Source organism: Nerophis ophidion, linkage group LG03 (genome assembly GCF_033978795.1).
Source record: "Nerophis ophidion isolate RoL-2023_Sa linkage group LG03, RoL_Noph_v1.0, whole genome shotgun sequence".
Taxonomy (NCBI): domain Eukaryota; kingdom Metazoa; phylum Chordata; class Actinopteri; order Syngnathiformes; family Syngnathidae; genus Nerophis; species Nerophis ophidion.
In genome coordinates, this window is record NC_084613.1 from 74,400,109 (window position 1) to 74,420,108 (window position 20,000).

At 37.9% G+C, this 20,000-nt stretch overlaps 1 protein-coding gene across 9 annotated transcripts in view; it reads left to right on the forward strand.

Moving 5' to 3' along the window:
* meis2a (Meis homeobox 2a) overlaps window positions 1–20,000 on the forward strand; it is a 250,098-nt gene that overhangs the window by 228,190 nt on the left and 1,908 nt on the right. For 4 of the 9 annotated variants that reach the window (XM_061896047.1, XM_061896049.1, XM_061896048.1 and 1 more), the window contains exon 12: window positions 2,685–2,786. The exons of the other annotated variants lie outside the window; for them this stretch is intronic. In XM_061896047.1, the coding sequence (XP_061752031.1) occupies window positions 2,685–2,743 (59 nt within the window). In that variant the 3' untranslated portion in view covers window positions 2,744–2,786. The remainder of the gene's footprint in view (window positions 1–2,684; window positions 2,787–20,000) is intronic. 9 annotated transcript variants of the gene reach the window in all.

Consider the following 20,000-nt stretch of genomic DNA (forward strand, 5'->3'; position numbering starts at 1 on the left):
CTCTCTCTGCTTTGTTGGATCCACTTTGGACTGGACTCTCACGGTTGTGTCGGATCCACTAAGGATTGAACTTTCACAGTATCATATTAGACCCGCTCAACATCCATTGCTTTTGGGGAGAATTTGCCCACATATGCGGTCCTCTCCAAGGTTTCTCATAGTCATCATTGTCACAGACGTCCCACTGGGTGTGAGTTTTCCTTGCCCTTATGTGGGCCTACCGAGGATGTCGTTGTGGTTTGTGTTGTGGTTTGTGCAGCCCTTTGAGACACTAGTGATTTAGGGCTATATAAATAATCATTGATTGAACAAAATCAATCAATCAATTAAAAGTATATTTATATAGCTCTTGATCACGAGTGTCTCAAGGGGCTGCACAAGCCACAACGACATCCTCGGCTCAGATCCCATAACCAGGGCAAGAAAAAACTCAACCCAGTGGGATGACAATGAGAAACCGCGGAGGGGACTCCGGATGTGGGGACGTCGAGTGGATCTAGTTAATAGTGTGAGAGTCCAGTCCACAGTGGATTTAGTTAAATAGTGTGAGAGTCCAGTCCATAGTGGATCTAGTTAATAGTGTGAGAGTCCAGTCCATAGTGGATCCAGTTAATAGTGTGAGAGTCCAGTCCATAGTGGATCTAGTTAATAGTGTGAGAGTCCAGTCCATAGTGGATCTAGTTAATAGTGTGAGAGTCCAGTCCATAGTGGATCTAGTTAATAGTGTGAGAGTCCAGTCCATAGTGGATCTAGTTAATAGTGTGAGAGTCCAGTCCATAGTGGATCTAGTTAATAGTGTGAGAGTCCAGTCCATAGTGGATCTAGTTAATAGTGTGAGAGTCCAGTCCATAATGGATCTAGTTAATAGTGTGAGAGTCCAGTCCATAGTGGATCCAGTTAATAGTGTGGGAGTCCAGTCCATAGTTGAGCCAGTTAATAGTGTGAGAGTCCAGTCCATAGTGGATCCAGTTAATAGTGTGAGAGTCCAGTCCATAGTGGATCTAGTTAATAGTGTGAGAGTCCAGTCCATAGTGGATCTAGTTAATAGTGTGAGAGTCCAGTCCATAGTGGATCTAGTTAATAGTGTGAGAGTCCAGTCCATAGTGGGGCCGGCAGGGGATCATCCTGAGTGGAGACAAGTCAGTAGCGTAGAGACCTCCCCAACTGATGCACAGATGAGTGGTCCGCCCTGAGTCCCGACTTTGAACAGCTAGCGCGTCATCTGTGGTCACCTAATAGCCTCACCACGCAGGAGAGGGGGGCAGAGCAGAAAAGAGACGGCAGATCAACTGGTCTAAAAGGGGGGTCTATTTAAAGGCTAGAGTATATAAATGAGTTTTAAGATGGGACTTACATGCTGAGGTAGTATCTCTAACTGTTACCACTACGGCATTCCAGAATACTGGAGCCCGAATAGAAAAAAAACGCTCTATAGCCCGCAGACTTTTTTTGGGCTCTGGGAATCACTAATAAGCACTGATAAAACAACAATAAATACTCTCTTAGTTGATTAAGTAAACATTCAAAAACATGTTTTACCACATGAAATGTATTGAGTACCTGGCTGCAACCAGTAGAGGCGCTGTGGTTTCCTGAATAGCAATATAAAAAAAATATGATTGACAATAAAAAATACTACTGCTAATGTTTAATGATAATATTATTATTAATAACAACAATAAAATATGGCATAAAAACAGAAGTTTAAAACATTCTGGGATAAATTTTTCCCTATGAATTGTAACCTCACTGATGAGAAGTGAATTGGATTCACTTGGTTGGTTGCTTCAAGTTGATTAAAAATTTTTTTTTAGAAATAAGTAAAAAAAACAACAAAAAAAACACGTTATATATATATATAAAAAAAAGTTAAATGATTGTTGTTGTTTTTTCAAAAAGTCAGTTTTAAAACTAGAATCAAATAAAAAGCAGAGAATGTATGAGTATGAGAAGCCCATCCCTAATATGGTCATGTCTTCCTCTTCCTCTGTCCTTTCTCCATCTCCAGCTAACCCACAGGTGTCAAACTCAAATCCCGGGGGGGCATTTTCTGGCCCACCACATCAATCTATGTGGCTCGCAAAAGCCTGGAAAAAAATGGTTTTCAAAAAAAATCTTCTTTTTTTTCTACCAACCGGCATAGCTCGGTTGGTAGCGTGGCCGTGCCAGCAACTTGAGAGTTCGATTCCCGCTTGTGCCATCCTAGTCACTGCCGTTGTGTCCTTGGGCAAGACACTTTACCCACCTGCTCCCAGTGCCACCCACACTGGTTTAAATGTAACTTAGATATTGGGTGTCACTTGAGAAAAGCGCTATATAAAATATAATTCACAATTCACTAACTAAATGCATTTGTTCTTTCAATTTTGAAAGGAAAAAAAATGCATATTTTAAACATTCTACTATTATATACTGTAGTGCACAACTGTTTTTGTGAGATAAAAACAAATTGTTAAATATCTGCTTGTCGCCTTTATTTACGATTTTAAAGCAAGTTATACATACAAAAAAATATAATATATAATCGAATGCATTTTGATTAATCACGATTAATCATTTTTAAAAGGCGGCCCCTCTGAAATCGGCCATTACTGCGATGTGGCCCTCAATGGAGATGAGTTTGACACCCCTGAGCTAACTAACCTGTACGCTCCTCACTCGTGATCCTTCTCTCCTTTTCCCAGGGCCTATGAGTGGAATGGGGATGAATATGGGCATGGATGGGCAATGGCACTACATGTAACCTCCGTCTTCTAAAGCAAAAACGCAAAGAAAAAAAGGGGGAAGTAAGTACTGGGCTCTTCATCTTCTTTATTGTCCTGTTTTGTGACTTCTCTCCGAGCTTGTGTGGGCCTTCTTTTTGTGTCTTTAATGTTTCCACCTCAATATATTAGGAGCAGGATGGGAGGGAGAGATAGGGAGTTGTTAAGGATGAATAAAATTTGGGGGTAAAGGACCCCCCCAAACCCCCCACCCACCCACACACACATACACACACATTCTTGTATTTGTAACCTTCTAGAAACCTCCGGAAAATGCCTACCTCTTTAGGACCATGTTCTAGATATATACATTTTTGTATTTACACCATTAATAATATCTACATTGAATGCAAAAATAAAAAAATCTTGTTGTGAAAAATTTGTTGGAATTTCACATGAAAAATGTCAGTTTCACAAGAAAAACTTGGAATTTTAGCAGTATTATAATAAAAGTTGTCATTTTACTCAACGCAAGTCAACATTTTACAAGAAAAACTGAACACTTGTGCAATATTATGATAATGTTGGAATTTTACTCGACAAAAGTCACAATTCTATAAGAAAACTTAAAAATGTTGGCAATATTATAAAAATTATCTGTATTTTACCTGGAAAAAATTATGACAAAAGTCATGATTTTACTCAAGAAATGTAACTATTTTACAAGAAATGCTTAAAATGTTGGTAATTTTATGAGAAGAGTCGTAATTTTGCTCGACAAAAGTTAAACATTTTTATAAGAAAACTTAAAAATGTTGGCAATATTATAAAAATAAATGGTATTTTACCAAGCAAAATTATGACCAAAGTCGTAATTTTACCCAAAAAATGTCATTATTTTACAAGAAATGATTAAAATGTCGGCAATTTTATGAGAAGAGTTGTAATTTTACTCGACATAAGTCACAATTTTATAAGAAAACTTAAAAATGGTTTCATTCACACACCTGCAAACAGCCCAATTTGTCTGCAGATCCAGTTTGTAAAATTCCGATTATAAAAATAATCGGAATTTTACCAGGCAAAATTATGACCAAAGTAATTTTTTTCTCAAAAAAATGTCACTATTTAACAAGAAATGCTTAAAATGTTGGCAATTTTATGACAAGAGTCGTAATTTTTCTCAACAAAAGTCACAATTTTATAAGAAACCGTAAAAATGTTGGCAATATTATGAAAATAATCTGAATTTTACCAGGCAAAATTATGACAAGAGTCATTATGAAAAAAGTCATAATTTTACTCAAGAAATGTCACTATTTTAAAATAAATGCTTAGAATGTTGACAATTTTATGAGAAGAGTTGTAATTTTAGTCGACAAAAGTTACAATTTTATAAGAAAACTTAAACATTTTGGCAATATATTAAAAAAATAATTGGTATTTTACCAGTCAAAATTATGACCAAAGTCATAATTATACTCAAAAAATGTCATTATTTTAGAAGAAAAGCTTAAAATGTTGGCAATTTTATGAGAAAAGTCGTAATTTTACTCGACAAAAGTCACAATTTTATAAGAAAATGTAAAAATGTTGGCAATATTATAAAAATAATCTGACTTTCACCTGGAAAAATTATGACAACTCATAATTTTACTCAAGAAATGTCACTATTTTACAAGAAATTATTAAAATGTCGGCAATTTTATGAGAAGAGTCAGAATTTTACCAGGCAAAATTATGACCAAAGTCATTATTTTACTCAAAAAATGTCATTTCATTTAAAAGAAATGCTTAAAATATTGGCAATTTTATGAGAAGAGTCGTAATTTTACTCGACAAACGTCACAATTTTATAAGAAACCGTAAAAATATTGGCAATATTATGAAAATAATCTGAATTTACCAGGCAAAATTATGATAAAAGTCATAATTATGAAAAAAGTCATAATTTTACTCAAGAAATGTCACTATTTTACAAGAAATGCTTAAAATGTTGGCAATTCTATGAGAAGAGTCGTAATTTTGCTCGACAAAAGTTAAAAATTTTTAAGAAAACTTAAAGATGTTGGCAATATTATAAAAATAATTGGTATTTTACCAAGCAAAATTATGACCAAAGTCGTAATTTTACCCAAAAAATGTCATTATTTTACAAGAAATTATTAAAATGTCTGCAATTTTATGAGAAGAGTTGTAATTTTACTCGACAAAAGTCACAATTTTATAAGAAAACTTAAAAATGGTTTCATTCACACACCTGCAAACAGCCCAATTTGTCTGCAGATCCAGTTTGTAAAATTCCGATTATAAAAATAATCGGAATTTTACCAGGCAAAATTATGACCAAAGTAATTTTTTTCTCAAAAAATGTCACTATTTAACAAGAAATGCTTAAAATGTTGGCAATTTTATGACAAGAGTCGTAATTTTTCTCAACAAAAGTCACAATTTTATAAGAAACCGTAAAAATGTTGGCAATATTATGAAAATAATCTGAATTTTACCAGGCAAAATTATGACAAGAGTCATAATTATGAAAAAAGTCATAATTTTACTCAAGAAATGTCACTATTTTAAAAGAAATGCTTAAAATGTTGGCAATTTTATGAGAAGAGTCGTAATTTTGCTCGACAAAAGTTAAACATTTTTAAGAAAACTTAAAAATGTTGGCAATATTATAAAAATAATTGGTATTTTACCAAGCAGAATTATGACCAAAGTTGTAATTTTACCAAAAAAAAGGCATTATTTTACAAGAAAAGCTTAAAATGTTGGCAATTTTATGAGAAGAGTTGTAATTTTAGTCGACAAAAGTCACAATTTCATAAGAAAACTTAAAAATGGTTTCATTCACACACATGCAAACAGCCCGGTTTGTCTGCAGGTCCAGTTTGTAAAATTCCAATTATAAAAATAATGGGAATTTTACCAGGCAAAAGTATGACTATAGTCATAATTTTACTCAAAACATTTAATTATTTTACAAGAAATGCTTAAAATATTGGCAATTTGATGAGAAGAGTCGTAATTTTACTCGAAAAAAGTTAAAATTTTATAAGAAAACTTAAAAATGTTGGCAATATCATAAAAATAATCAGAATTTTACCTGGCAAAATTATGGCAGAAGTCATCATTTGACTCAAAAAAAATTCACTATTTCACAAGAGGAACAAAAAAAATTTGTACCATTGTGTTAAAAGTCACAATTTTTTCTGACAAATGCCACCATTTTGCATTAAAAAGTAATAATTTTACATAAAAAAATAATAATGTTTCGGGAAAATATTTAAATATTACAGAATGAGGAAACAATATGGGAAATAGTTCCCAATTTTATAAGAAAAATTTCATCACATTGTGAAAAAAAGACTGCTTTTACATAATTTTTTTGTTGTTTAATTTTTTGTTTGTAATTGTTTTTTTAATCTTCATTATTTAATTGAAGTTATTACAGTATGTCTATATATATACATAATTATGTATTTACTTTTTTGTATTAAGTTTGGCCAAAGGGGCTGCATCTCACTTTCTTACACACACTTATTATTACATATGTCAACCAAAGGGGAAGCACTTACATTTTTTACAGACACTTGTTATTTCATATGTTGAAAAAATCCCTCCTTTTTGGGACCACCCTAATTTTGATATATTTCACCACCAGGGGTGCAAATGAGACATTCTCTATTAAATGCAATGTTTTATTCCGTATTGGGACCATGATTTATGTCCTAACTCTCATAGGGAAGGTACTTTTCCTTGTTGATGTCTCAAGAAGGTTAGAAATACAAGAACACACACACACACACACACACACACACACACACACACACACACACTCTTCTGTTCGTCCCAGGACGGAGAAGAAGACGGGACTTGTGGCGCCACACAACAAGAGGACGGACGGCCATTTATTTATCACAACAGCGCCATCACTCAAGGATGCAAATGTTGGACATTTAAGGAAAAAATAACATCTCCCGGGAAATGGGGCTAGTTGGAATGGTGGGCGATGGGGGGTGGCTGGGGGGGGGGGGGGGCGTCGGGAATTAAACAGGCTCCAGTGAAGCGATAAAGAAGGAGAAGTGAAACTGTCCTCCGAGTGACATAAATCTGTCCAGGGAAGGATTGATGCCCAAATTATCTTATATGCAAAGATGGGAACGCTGCAGTACATTTCGCCCCCCCTCCCCTTTGGCCCCCAGAACAAGATATACGGGGGCCTGGGGGTGGCATGGCTGATACTTCACTAAGGGGGGGGGGGGTTGTTTTGAGCCAGGGTGTGTTTTGATTATTTTTTACTGGATGGTGACAATTTGAGAGGGGGGTGTCGCCCCAGAAAAGACATTGAGATAAATTTATCTGGCTCAGGGGTCACCAACGCGGTGCCCGCGGGCACCAGGTAGCCCGAGAGGACCAGATGAGTCGCCCGCTGGCCTGTTCTAAAAATAGCTCAAATAGCAGCACTTACCAGTGAGCTGCCTCTATTTTTTTAATTGTATTTATTTACAAGCAAGCTGGTCTCGCTTTGCTCGACATTTTTAGTTCTAAGAGAGACCAAAACTCAAATAGAATTTGAAAATACAAGAAAATATTTTAAAGACTTGGTCTTCACTTGTTTAAATAAATTCATTATTTTTTTTTACTTTCAGAAAGACAATTTTAGAGAAAAAAATCAACCTTAAAAATGATTTTAGGATTTTTAAACACATATAACTTTTGACCTTTTAAATTCCTTCCTCTTCTTTCCTGACAATTTAAATCAATGTTCAAGTAAATTTATTTTTTTTATCGTAAAGAATAATAAATCAATTTGAATTTAATTCTTCATTTTAGCTTCTGTTTTTTCGCCGAAGAATATTTGTGAAATATTTCTTCAAACTAAATTATTTGTCTTTGGGAGAAATACAGCCTGCGGTGAGGTGGCGACTTGTCCAGGGTGTATACCGCCTTCCGCCCGATTGTAGCTGAGCTAGGCACCAGCGCCCCCTGTGACCCCAAAGGGAATAAGTGGTAGAAAATGGATGGATGGATGGATAGAAATACAGCTTGGTCCAATTTGTTATATATTCTAACAAAGTGCAGATTGGATTTTAACCTATTTAAAACATGTCATCAATATTCTAAAATTAATCTTAATCAGGAAAAATTACTAATGATGTTCCATAAATTGTTTTTTAAATTTTTTCAAAAAGATTCAAAATTAGCTGTTTTTTCTCTTCTTTTTTTCGGTTGAATTTTAAAATTTTAAACAGTCGAAATATATTTATAAAAGTATTTATCTGTTTCTGTATATATTTATTGTGAGAAATCCTTAAGATGATCAGCGTTTCCACAAAGATAAATATAATTAATTATTAATAATAACATAGAGTTAAAGGTAAATTGAGCAAATTGACTATTTCCGGCAATTTATTTAAAGGGGAACATTATCACCAAACCTATGCAAGCGTCAATATATACAGTACCTTGATGGTGCAGAAAAAAGACCTTGTATTTTTTTAACCGATTTCCAAATCTAAATGGGTGAATTTTGACAAATTAAACGCCTTTCTGTTTATCGGTCTTTTAGCGATGACGTCAGAACGTGACGTCACCGAGGTAACACACCCGCCATTTTCATTTTCAAAACATTACAAACACCGGGTCTCAGCTCTGTTATTTTACGTTTTTTCGACTATTTTTTGGAACCTTGGAGACATCATGCCTCGTCGGTGTGTTGTCGGAGGGTGTAACAACACTAACAGGGAGGGATTCAAGTTGCACCACTGGCAAGAAATCTGCCGCCAGACCCCCATTGAATGTACCAAGGTGTCTTCACATTCTACCGGCGATGCTAAGACAGACATGGCACAGAGATGTATGGATAACCTGCAGATGCATTTGCAACGATTAAGTCAACGAAATCACAAAGGTGGGTTTTGTTGATGTTGTTGACTTATGTGCTAATCAGACATATTTGGTCACGGCATGACTGCCAGCTAATCGATGCTAACATGCTACGCTAATCGATGCTAACATGCTATTTATGCTAGCTGTATGTACGTTTGAAACTAGATACCCACATTTAATGCAAAACAAACACTTACCAATCGACGGATTTAAGTTGCTCCATTGTCACAAGATGCGAAAGTCCTGATCGTTTGGTCCGCACATTTTACCGGCGATGCTAATAAGGCAGCCATGCTATGGGCCACTACACTAGGTACACCCACGCTATGGCCGAATAGCGTCAATAGCTATTCGCTCAATAGCTTCAATTTCGTTTTCGCTATCTGCCTCCATACTCCGACCATCTGTTTCAATAAATGCATAATCTGTTAAATCGCTTAAACCACTGAAATCCGAGTCTGAATCCGAGCTAATGTCGCTATATCTTGCTGTGATAACCGCCATGTTGTTTGTATTGGCAGCCCTGTATGACGTCACAGGGAAATGGACAGTCGCATCGCAAATAGCGAAAACAACTTTAAAGCTTTTTTTAGGGATATTCCGGGAGGTGTAAAATTTTGAAACAAACTTCAAAAAATAAAACAAGCCACTTGTTTGAAATTGTGATAATGTTCCCCTTTAAGTGTGTATCAAACTGGTAGCCCTTCGCATTAATCAGTACCCAAGAAGTAGCTCTTGGTTTCAAAAAGGTTGGTGACCCCTGGTCTAGCTGTTAGGATAGCGGCTAAAGGAACCCCCCCTCCCACACACACACACACACACACACACACACACATAGCTAAAGGGAGGCGGCCTGATTAAGGTGGCCCGTCAAGGACCTCACATCCCACCGCAGTGCTGACATTTGAAGAAGAAAAAAAAAAAATCCGCAGCCCCGAAAGGGCGAGCGTGGTTCCTGGAGGATATTTTATTTGAACATCTAAACTGTGCTGTGCAATGAGCCGCACTATAATAGCACTTACCTTGATTAAAAGAAGCCTTTATATGTAAATGGACCGCCGGATTCTTCCGACGGGTCAAAGACGCCATTCCGGCCGCTTCAACCCCCCCCCCCCTCGTCTCCCTCATCGCCGCCCTGGTAACTCCGGAAGCAATGTTCCCTAAAACAGCCGCGCGGCGACGACGACGGCGGCGACATTTGCTCAGGTTGGCTAATTCTTAATACGGGCGCTCGTATAATTTTGAGGCGATTAAATGACGTCGGGCACTTTACGCTTCATGACCAATTACATTAATAGCTTAATACAGAGGAATATTATTCTCCCCTGATTTGATTACGCAGACGCACAATATGGCGGATTTGCTACTTAATTACGGCCGGCCATTGAGCGGGAGCACTGTGCCATAACAGGAGCCAACAGGCGTGCGTTTGGGGGGGTGGGGGAGGGGGCGTGGTGTGTGTCCTCGCACCGCCTCTACTTCCTCAGGATCCTTCAATGTCTGGACAAAGATGTTGAAGATGTTCTACGAGTCGGTGGTGGGGGGTGCCTTCTTGTACACCGTGGTTTGTGAGGGACATGTACAGACTGGACAAGTTGGTAGAGAAGGCCAGTAACGTGGTGGGAGTGGAGCTGGACTCTCTGGCGGTGGTGTCAGAGAGGAGAAGTCTAGCAAAACCATTATGGACAACACCTCCCACCCACTACACTCGGACCTTGCGGAGGGAATGAGCACCTTCAGATTCCCAAAATGTAACACGGAACCACACAGGAGGTCCTTCATACCGACAGCCATCAGACTGTATAATGCAGGGGTCACCAACGCGGTGCCCGCGGGCACCAGGTAGCCCGTAAGAACCAGATGAGTCGCCCTCTGGCCTGTTCTAAAAATAGCTCAAATAGCAGCACTTACCAGTGAGCTGCCTCTATTTTTTTAAATTTGATTTATTTACTAGCAAGCTGGTCTCGCTTTGCTCGACATTTTTAATTCTAAGAGAGACCAAAACTAAAATAGAATTTGAAAATCCAAGAATGTATTTTAAAGACTTGGTCTTCACTTGTTTAAATAAATGCATTTATTTTTTGACTTTGCTTCTTATAACTTTCAGAAAGACAATTTTAGAGAAAAAATACAACCTTAAAAATTATTTTGGGATTTTTAAACACATATACCTTTTAACCTTTTAAATTCCTTCCTTTTCTTTCCTGATAATTTAAATCAATGTTCAAGTAAATTTATTGTTCTTTTTGTAAAGAATGAAAAATACATTTAAATTTAATTCTTCATTTTAGCTTCTGTTTTTTTGACAAAGAATATTTCTGAAATATTTCTTCAAACTTATTCTGATTAAAATTCAAAAAAATGATTCAGGCAAATCTAGAAAATCTGTAGAATCAAATTTAAATCTTATTTCCAAGTCTTTTGAATTTCTTTTAAAATGTTTGTTCTGGAAAATCTAGAAGAAATAATGATTTGTCTTTGTTAGAAATATAGCTCGGTCCATCCATCCATCCATTTTCTACCGCTTATTCCCTTTTGGGGTCGCGGGGGGCGCTGGCGCCTATCTCAGCTACAATCGGGCGGAAGGCGGGGTACACCCTGGATAAGTCGCCACCTCATCGCAGGGCCAACACAGATAGACAGACAACATTCACACTCACATTCACACACTAGGGCCAATATAGCTCGGTCCAATTTGTTATATATTCTAACAAAGTGCAGATTGGATTTGAACCTATTTAAAACATGTCATCAAAATTCTAAAATTAATCTTAATCAGGAAAAATTACTAATGATGTTCCATAAATTCTTTTTTTAAATTTTTCAAAAAGATTCGAATTAGCTAGTTTTTCTCTTCTTTTTTTGGTTGAATTTAGAATTTTAAAGAATCGAAATGGAAGATAAACTATGTTGGAAAATTAAATTACATTTTTTTTCCTGTTTTCTGCTCTTTTAAACAGTTCAATAAAGTGTTTTTTTCATAATTTATTCTCTCCAAAAAACATTACGTAAAAAGGAAAAAAATGTACGACGGAATGACAGACAGAAATACCCATTTTATATATATATATATATATATATATATATATATATATATATATATATATATATATATGTGTGTGTGTGTGGGTGTGTGTGTATTTATTAAAGGTAAATTGAGCAAATTGCCTATTTCTGGCAATTTATTTAAGTGTGTATCAAACTGGTAGCCCTTCGCATTAATCAGTACCCAAGAAGTAGCTTTTGGTTTCAAAAAGGTTGGTGACCCCTGATAAAATGCATATGTTCCTTCTTGACTGCACTTAAATGTAGAATATATGTAGAATATATTTATATTATTCATATATTATATATATAATATACGTTATATATATTATTTATTATTATTATTGTTTATTGTGAGCGAACTGTGGTGCTGAATATCCCCCAGGGATCAATAAATTACTTTCTATTCTATTCTATTGTAAGGCACAGGCATTCATGAAGGAGGTGGTCTTCTTAATAACGGAATGGCATCGGCGTCTTCCAAAGAGAGGAGATTACCGGTTTACAGTGTCAAAAAACATCTGCTGGCTCTTTTAACAGGAGCTGCTTCAGGTTATACGGGGGGGCGTGGGGGAGGGGGGGAGGGTGATTTATTTATTTTATGACCCCGGTAGTGAGGTTTTAAGGGACCCGTTCTCACAAATATGTGCATTTCCAATGATGTGACATGCAAGTGGGGAGTATTGGAAAATAGCCCAGCCTCTCAGCCAATGAGACCGGTCATTAATCTCGGGGCTGTCCCCCCAAAGCACCCAACTCCCCCCCCTCCGACCCACCTTCCCTCGCCGCTCTGTCCTCCTCTTCCCCTCACAAGGGCCCTCCAGTGTCATTTCTTAATTGCAGTGTACAGAGGTGCAGGAATGCGGAGAGCGAGCATGCTTAGTGACCTGGCAGCAACCTCTCCCCTCCTATTACAGCGTCTAATCCCCCAGGGGTTCACATTACAAAGCGGGCCAGCGCCCCCAAGACCTAAACCCAGATCCAGGCCCCCCCTTAGCCCCGGTGGGACCCCACTACCACCACTACTGTACCCACAACAATTTCCTCTGACGATGCAGCCCTGTAGAGCAGCCCCCCGACCTTAGGGATGCAAAAATCGCCCCCTTTTTCTACCAACTTCTCACCCTTGAAAAACTCCTTTTTCCATCGACGACAACCTTGAACAGTACAAGCTAAAGCTTCCATCGGGGTACACCACAGAGACATCTTGGTGGATTTACTGAGGAACTTGTGAAAGTGAAAAAATACAAAAAGATTGCCATTGTAAACTCCTTTTTCCATCAACGACAACATTGAACTCAACCAGCTAAAGCTTGATCGGGGTAAACCACCCAAATAAAGCAATTTCCTGGCAAGAGAGCGCACCGGCATTTAAGCTGCACCCACCAAATTTTCGGAAAAAATTATATTTTACTCAATTTAGCCGCACCGAACTATAATTTGCAGATTTATACGTACTGAAATGAGTTACTTCCATAGAAAGATTTTGTAAATGTTTATTTACATACCTTAATTTTCAAACGGTGCCTGTCCCACGGCAGTAAAACGGCCGATCAAACAAAACAGAAGTCATCGTCACGGACCCATTAGCTACAGAAGTTAGCTCTCCAATCAGCCAAACAGACTCAGTAACTCCACGGTGACTCTTGGTGGATTTACTGAGGAACTTGTGAAACTGAAACAATACAAAAAGAATGCCATTGTCATTGTAAACTCCTTTTTACATCAACAACAACCGTGAACACAACAAGCTAAAGCTTGATCGGGGTACACCACCTAATTACCGCAATTTCCTGGCGAGAGAGTGCACCCGCATTTAAGCTGCACCCACCAAATTTTCGGAAAAAAATTATATTTTACTCAATTTAGCCGCACCAAACTATGATTTGCAGATTTTTACATTGTGAAATTAGTTACTTATACAGAAAGATTTTATAAATGTTTATTTACATACCTTAATTTCCGAACTGTGCCTGTCACACGGCAGTAAAACGGCCGATCAAACAAAACAGAAGTCATCGTCACAGACCCATTAGCTACAGAAGTTAGCTCCCCAATCAGCCAAACAGACTCAGTAACTCCACAGTGATTCTTGGTAGATTTACTAAGGAACTTGTGAAACTGAAACAATACAAAAAGATTGCCATTGTCATTGTAAACTCCTTTTTCCATCAACGACAACCGTGAACAGAAAAAGCTAAAGCTTGTTCGGGGTATACCACCCAATTACCTTAAAAATAGGGTTCAGAAAACTGGGAATTGCTGGAATTTTCCTGAACTTGGAAAAATTCTAATAAAAATGTCCAGGGTGAGTAGAATATGTTGAAGGTGGAATGGTTTGAATCGGTTGAATGTACCGGAAAACCTGGAATCCTGGGAAATCTGAGAATTTTTGGGGAATTTCTCGAGGGAAAGCCCGCGATTCCCAAATATTTGATTTGATATATTTTAATTACAAATAGGCAAAAAAACAAGAGCAAGTCTGATCCGCAACAGTCCTCTAGCCTTAGCAGCCATTATAACTAAATGAAAACAATGTAGAATAAAAAAACAAAAAAAGGAAACAAAATGAGCAATTTTTTTATTTATTTTTTTTATATTTGAAAAGGAGTGAGAAATTTACACTTGACATATTATTATTATTATAATATTACGGTTAGAGTCATTCAAATGTATATATAGTTCACTACTTCCAGCTTGTAACCTGCGGTAATTGTTGAAATGATCATTTTTCATAGGTCCGGAAGTAGTAGGACGTAGCATCTTTTATTTTATTTTTTTCACAATGCACTTCTGCCATGACCCATGGTTGACGTGTGTGTGTGTGTGTGTGTGTGACGATTGCTGATATATGCCCAGTCTCTTATGTGAATGAGATAATAATATTTGATATTTTACGGTAATTCAAGATTGTTTATTGTCATATGCCCAGTTAAACAGACAGTTTGCCGTACAATGAAAAACTTACTTTGCTAGTCAAGCTTTCAACAAGTTACACGGTACTAAGCTGAAATAAAATAAATGAATAAAATACAAATAAAAAACTTTTTATATACAAGGCACAGTGAGTAACAACATTATTCCACATTCTGATTGACAGTCAACAGTATAAATATGGAGGTGACATTGGGTCCCAGCAGCAGTTTTAAAAAGTGTCTTTAGTGGTCAAAGGTGAAAAGTGTCTACAGCAGGGGTCTCGGACGTTATTTTGCGGCCCCCGCCTTAATATGAAAGTTTAATGTTAGTTCGGCCTGCGAGTTTTATATGAATGCCGCTTGATGACAGTGTTGCGTTATTTGGGTCCAAAATGACTCCTTCAACGTTTTGGGTTGCCTACCCCTGCATTAGTGGAAAAGCGGCAAATGAGACGTTGTCATGGAGACGAGGGTTTTCTTACTTGCCTGGCTGCAGTCACACTGCGACACCTGTCCGTCAGTAATAACAGTCAACAGTATAAATATGGAGGTGACATTGGGTCCCAGCAGGAGTTTTAAAAAGTGTCTTTAGTGGTCAAAGGTGAAAAGTGTCTACAGCAGGGGTCTCGGACGTTATTTTGCGGCCCCCGCCTTAATATGAAAGTTTAATGTTAGTTCGGCCCGCGAGTTTTATATGAATGCCGCTTGATGACAGCGTTGTGTTATTTGGGTCCGAAAGGACTCTTTCAATGTTCTGGGTTGCCTACCCCTGCATTAGTGGAAAAGCGGCAAATGAGACGTTGCCATGGAGACGAGGGTTTTCTTACGTGCCTGGCTGCAGTCACACTGCGACACCTGTCCGTCAGTAATAACAGTCAACAGTATAAATATGGAGGTGACATTGGGTCCCAGCAGCAGTTTTAAAAAGTGTCTTTAGTGGTCAAAGGTGAAAAGTGTCTACAGCAGGGGTCTCAGACGTTATTTTGCGGCCCCGCCTTAATATGAAAGTTTAATGTTAGTTCGGCCCGCAAGTTTTATATGAATGCCGCTTGATGACAGCGTTGTGTTATTTGGGTCCGAAATGGCTCTTTAAATGTTCTGGGTTGCCTACCCCTGCATTAGTGGAAAAGCGGCAAATGAGACGTTGCCATGGAGACGAGGGTTTTCTTACGTGCCTGGCTGCAGTCACACTGCGACACCTGTCCGTCAGTAATAACAGTCAACAGTATAAATATGGAGGTGACATTGGGTCCCAGCAGCAGTTTTAAAAAGTGTCCTTAGTGGTCAAAGGTGAAAAGTGTCTACAGCAGGGGTCTCAGACGTTATTTTGCGGCCCCGCCTTAATATGAAAGTTTAATGTTAGTTCAGCCCGCGAGTTTTATATGAATGCCGCTTGATGACAGCGTTGGGTTATTTGGGTCCAAAATGGCTCCTTCAACGTTCTGGGTTGCCTACCCCTGCATTAGTGGAAAAGCGGAAAATGAGACGTTGCCATGGAGACGAGGGTTTTCTTACGTGCCTGGCTGCAGTCACACTGCGACACCTGTCCGTCAGTAATAACAGTCCCCGATAACCTGGACCAATTCAAACCAGTATTTTTTTTCTATTGTTTAATTTGCATTGCCTCACTCGAGGAACACTACATATATTTCTATATGACGCCGGATAACATTCATGTGAGCCGTCACTTTTTTGCGCTCCCTATCCAGGTACTTTCCCGGCTATTATCCGTCGACCGCCGTGTTGCTGTAGGGAGGAAAAGCGGAACGACACACATTGCGGAAATAACATTATTCTCTATGCGTCGGCTAAATACAAATATATTCCACAACCCCAAACATGTCTTTTTTTTAAAACCTGTAGTGAAGAGAAAGTGGAAGATGCATTATTTCTTTATAAAGCACAGCGGAACCCCGACTTATCTTTTTTGCACAGAAATTTATTTGATAAAATCCAACACCAAGAATAGACATTTGAAAGGCAATTTAAAATAAATAAAGAATAGTGAACAACAGGCTGAATAAGTGTACGTTGTATGACGCTTAAATAACAACTGAGATTGTGCCTGGTATGTTAACGTAACATATTATGGTAAGAATCATTCAAATAACTATAACATATAGAACATGCTATACGTTTACCAAACAATCTGTCACTCCTAATCGCTAAATCCCATGAAATCTTCTTCCTCGATGTCGCTTCTAAACAACTCTGCCAAATCCAAAGGTATGCGCCGCTTCCTCTTGTCGTTTTCTGCTGCATATTTCACTACGTCCAGCTTGTAATCTGCAGTACATGATTTCCTTTTCGGTACCATTTTTGTTCAGCCCTTCTCAGTTTTTATAAGTTACCGCCAACGTTGAAATTATCCATTTTAAAAGCTCCGGCAGTAGCATATAGCATATAGCAGTTAGCATTCCATGACCCACAATGCACTTCTGCCATGACCCTCCCCCGCCAAATTCTTATTGGTTGACGTGTATGTGACGATTGCTGACGTTTTCTTCGTCTCTTCCGCGAATGAGATAAATAATATTATTTGATATTTTACGGTAATGTGTTAATAATTTCACACATAAGTCACTCTGGAGTATAAATCGCACCTCCGGCCAAACTATGAAAAAAACTGCGATTTATAATCCGAAAAATACGGTAGACATGCTGAGGAGTATGCAACATTTTTTTTTTTTTGTAGAAATCTTTTCTTGTGGCCCAACTTCACCCAGGCTCTGCATGCAGCGGCCCCCCAGGTAAAGTGAGTTTGAGACCCCCTGGTCTACAGTTCGGGCGTGGTCATGGTAGCTGTCTTTTGTTCAAAAGATAAAAGGGGGGAAGGTAGCTGGGGGGGCTAATGTGTTAATAATTTCACACATAAGTCGCTCCAGACCAGGGGTCGGCAACCCACGGCTCTGGAGCTGCATGCGGCTCTTTAGCGCCGCCCTACTGGCTCTCTGGAGCTTTTTCAAAAATATATGAAAAATGGAAATGATGAGGGTAAAAAAACATGTTTTTTGTTTTATTTTGGTTTCTGTAGGAGGACAAACATGACACAAACCTCTCTAATTGCTATAAAGCACAGTTTATACTAAAGATGCTTCCCTGATTTGAGTATTTGGCGAGCGGCGTTTTGTCCTACTAGTTTTGGCGGTCCTTGAACTCACCCTAGTTTGTTTACATGTACATTTTTCTCCGACTTTCTAAGACGTGATTTATGCCACTTCTTTTTCTGTCTCATTTTGTCCACCAAACTTATAACGTTGTGCGTGAATGCACAAAGGTGAGTTTTGTTGATGTTATTGACTTGTGTGGAGAGTGCTAATCAGACATATTTGGTCACTGCAAGCTAATGGATGCTAACATGCTATTTAGGCTAGCTATATGTACATATTGCATTACTATGCTTCATTTGTAGCTATATTTGAGCTCATTTAGTTTCCTTTAAGTCCTCTTAATTCAATTTATATCTCATGACACACTATCTGTATGTAATATGGCTTTAATTTTTTTGCGGCTCCAGACAGATTTGTTTTTGTATTTTTGGGCCAATAAGGGTCTTTCAACATTTTGGGTTGCCGACCCCTGCTCCAGAGTATAAGTGCCACTTATAGTGTCACTTATAATCCGAAAAATACGGTACTTTTTTTTCTTTTTTTTTTACATGAAATGTTAGATTTATAATGACTTAGTTCTTCCTGGCATGGCTCAAGGTCACAATGGCTGCTGGGAAAAGTGAGGTAACAAATTTAGTCATGTGGTTAAAAAAACGCGCTTCTGCTTTAGATGATGGACCACGAATTGATTAACGAGGACCCCGACTTAAAGGGGAACATTATCACCAGACCTATGTAAGCGTCAATATATACCTTGATGTTGCAGAAAAAAGACCATACGGTTTTTTAACCGATTTCCAAACTCTAAAAGGGTGAATTTGGCGATTTAAACGCCTTTCAATTGTTCGCTGTCGAAGTGACGTCACAACAGGAAGCAATCCACCATTTTCTCAAACACATTACACATACCAAGTCAAATCAGCTCTGTTATTTTCCGTTTTTTCGACTGTTTTCCGTACCTTGGAGACATCATGCCTTGTCGGTGTGTTGTTGGAGGGTGTAACAACACGATCAGGGACGGCTTCAAGTGTGCCGTGCTAATCGATGCTAACATGGCAGAAATAGCAAGAATGTGCGGATATCCTGCGACACTTAAAGCAGATGCATTTCCAACCATAAAGTCAACGAAATCACAAAAGTGAGTTTTGTTGATGTTATTGACTTATGTGCTAATCAGACATATTTGGTCGCAGCATGACTGCCAGCTAATCGATGCTAACATGCTATTTAGGCTAGCTGTATGTACATTTGTAGCTATATTTGCATCCAGCCTTTCCCTCCACCAACATTAATGCCAAACAAACACTTACCAATCGACGGATTTAAGTTGCTCCAGTGGTCAAAAGATGCAATCGTTACTTAGAAGCAATTGCTCAATAGCTTCAGTTTCTTCTTTAATTTCATTTCATTTTTATTTATCACATCCATTGATGTGCATTTAGAATGATACATAATTATATCACAATTATACAATTTAAATTCACACAATTCCTGAGAAGGAGCAGGATGAAGAAAATCTTATAATTTCCTGCCCCCTTTGACATAATACATTATCTTACTTCATGAATATCATTCAAGCCGACACATATATCCAAATGTAATGAAACAATCAAAAACAAAAAACACAAGAAAAACACAACAAGTGCAAAACTTCATAAAGTATAAACCAAACCAAGAAAATAATAGTAATAATATACACCTCACGGAATGATACAGAGCAAATACAAAACCAGACAAAAAATAAGTAAAATAATAAATAAAAAACAAAATGTAAACACTTATGACTGTCCATATGATCTTATTGTTCTATCTTTATATATTTTTTTAAATTTCGTTTTCAGTATCTGCCTCCACACTCCAACCATCCGTTTCAATACATGCCTAATCTGTTGAATCGCTCAAGCCGCTGAAATCCGAGTCTGAATCCGAGCTAATGTCGCTATATCTTGCTGTTCTATCCGCCATGTTTGTTTGTATTGACATCACTATGTGACGTCACAGGAAAATGGACGGGTGGATTTACAGATGGCGAAAATCCGGCACATTAAAGCCTTTTTTCGGGATATTCCATGACGGGGTAAAATTTTGAAAAAAACTTCGAAAAATAAAATAAGCCACTGGGAACTGATTTTTATTGGTTTTAACCCTTCTGAAATTGTGATAATGTTCCCCTTTAAACAAGTTGAAAAACGTATTGGGGTGTTACCATTTAGTGGTCAATTGTACGGAATATGTACTGAACTGTGCAATCTACTAATAAAAGTTTCAATCAATCAATGGAAGACGTCGCAGGTCTGCAGTGTGAGAGCGTGCGGGTTCCTCGAAGGCCACGC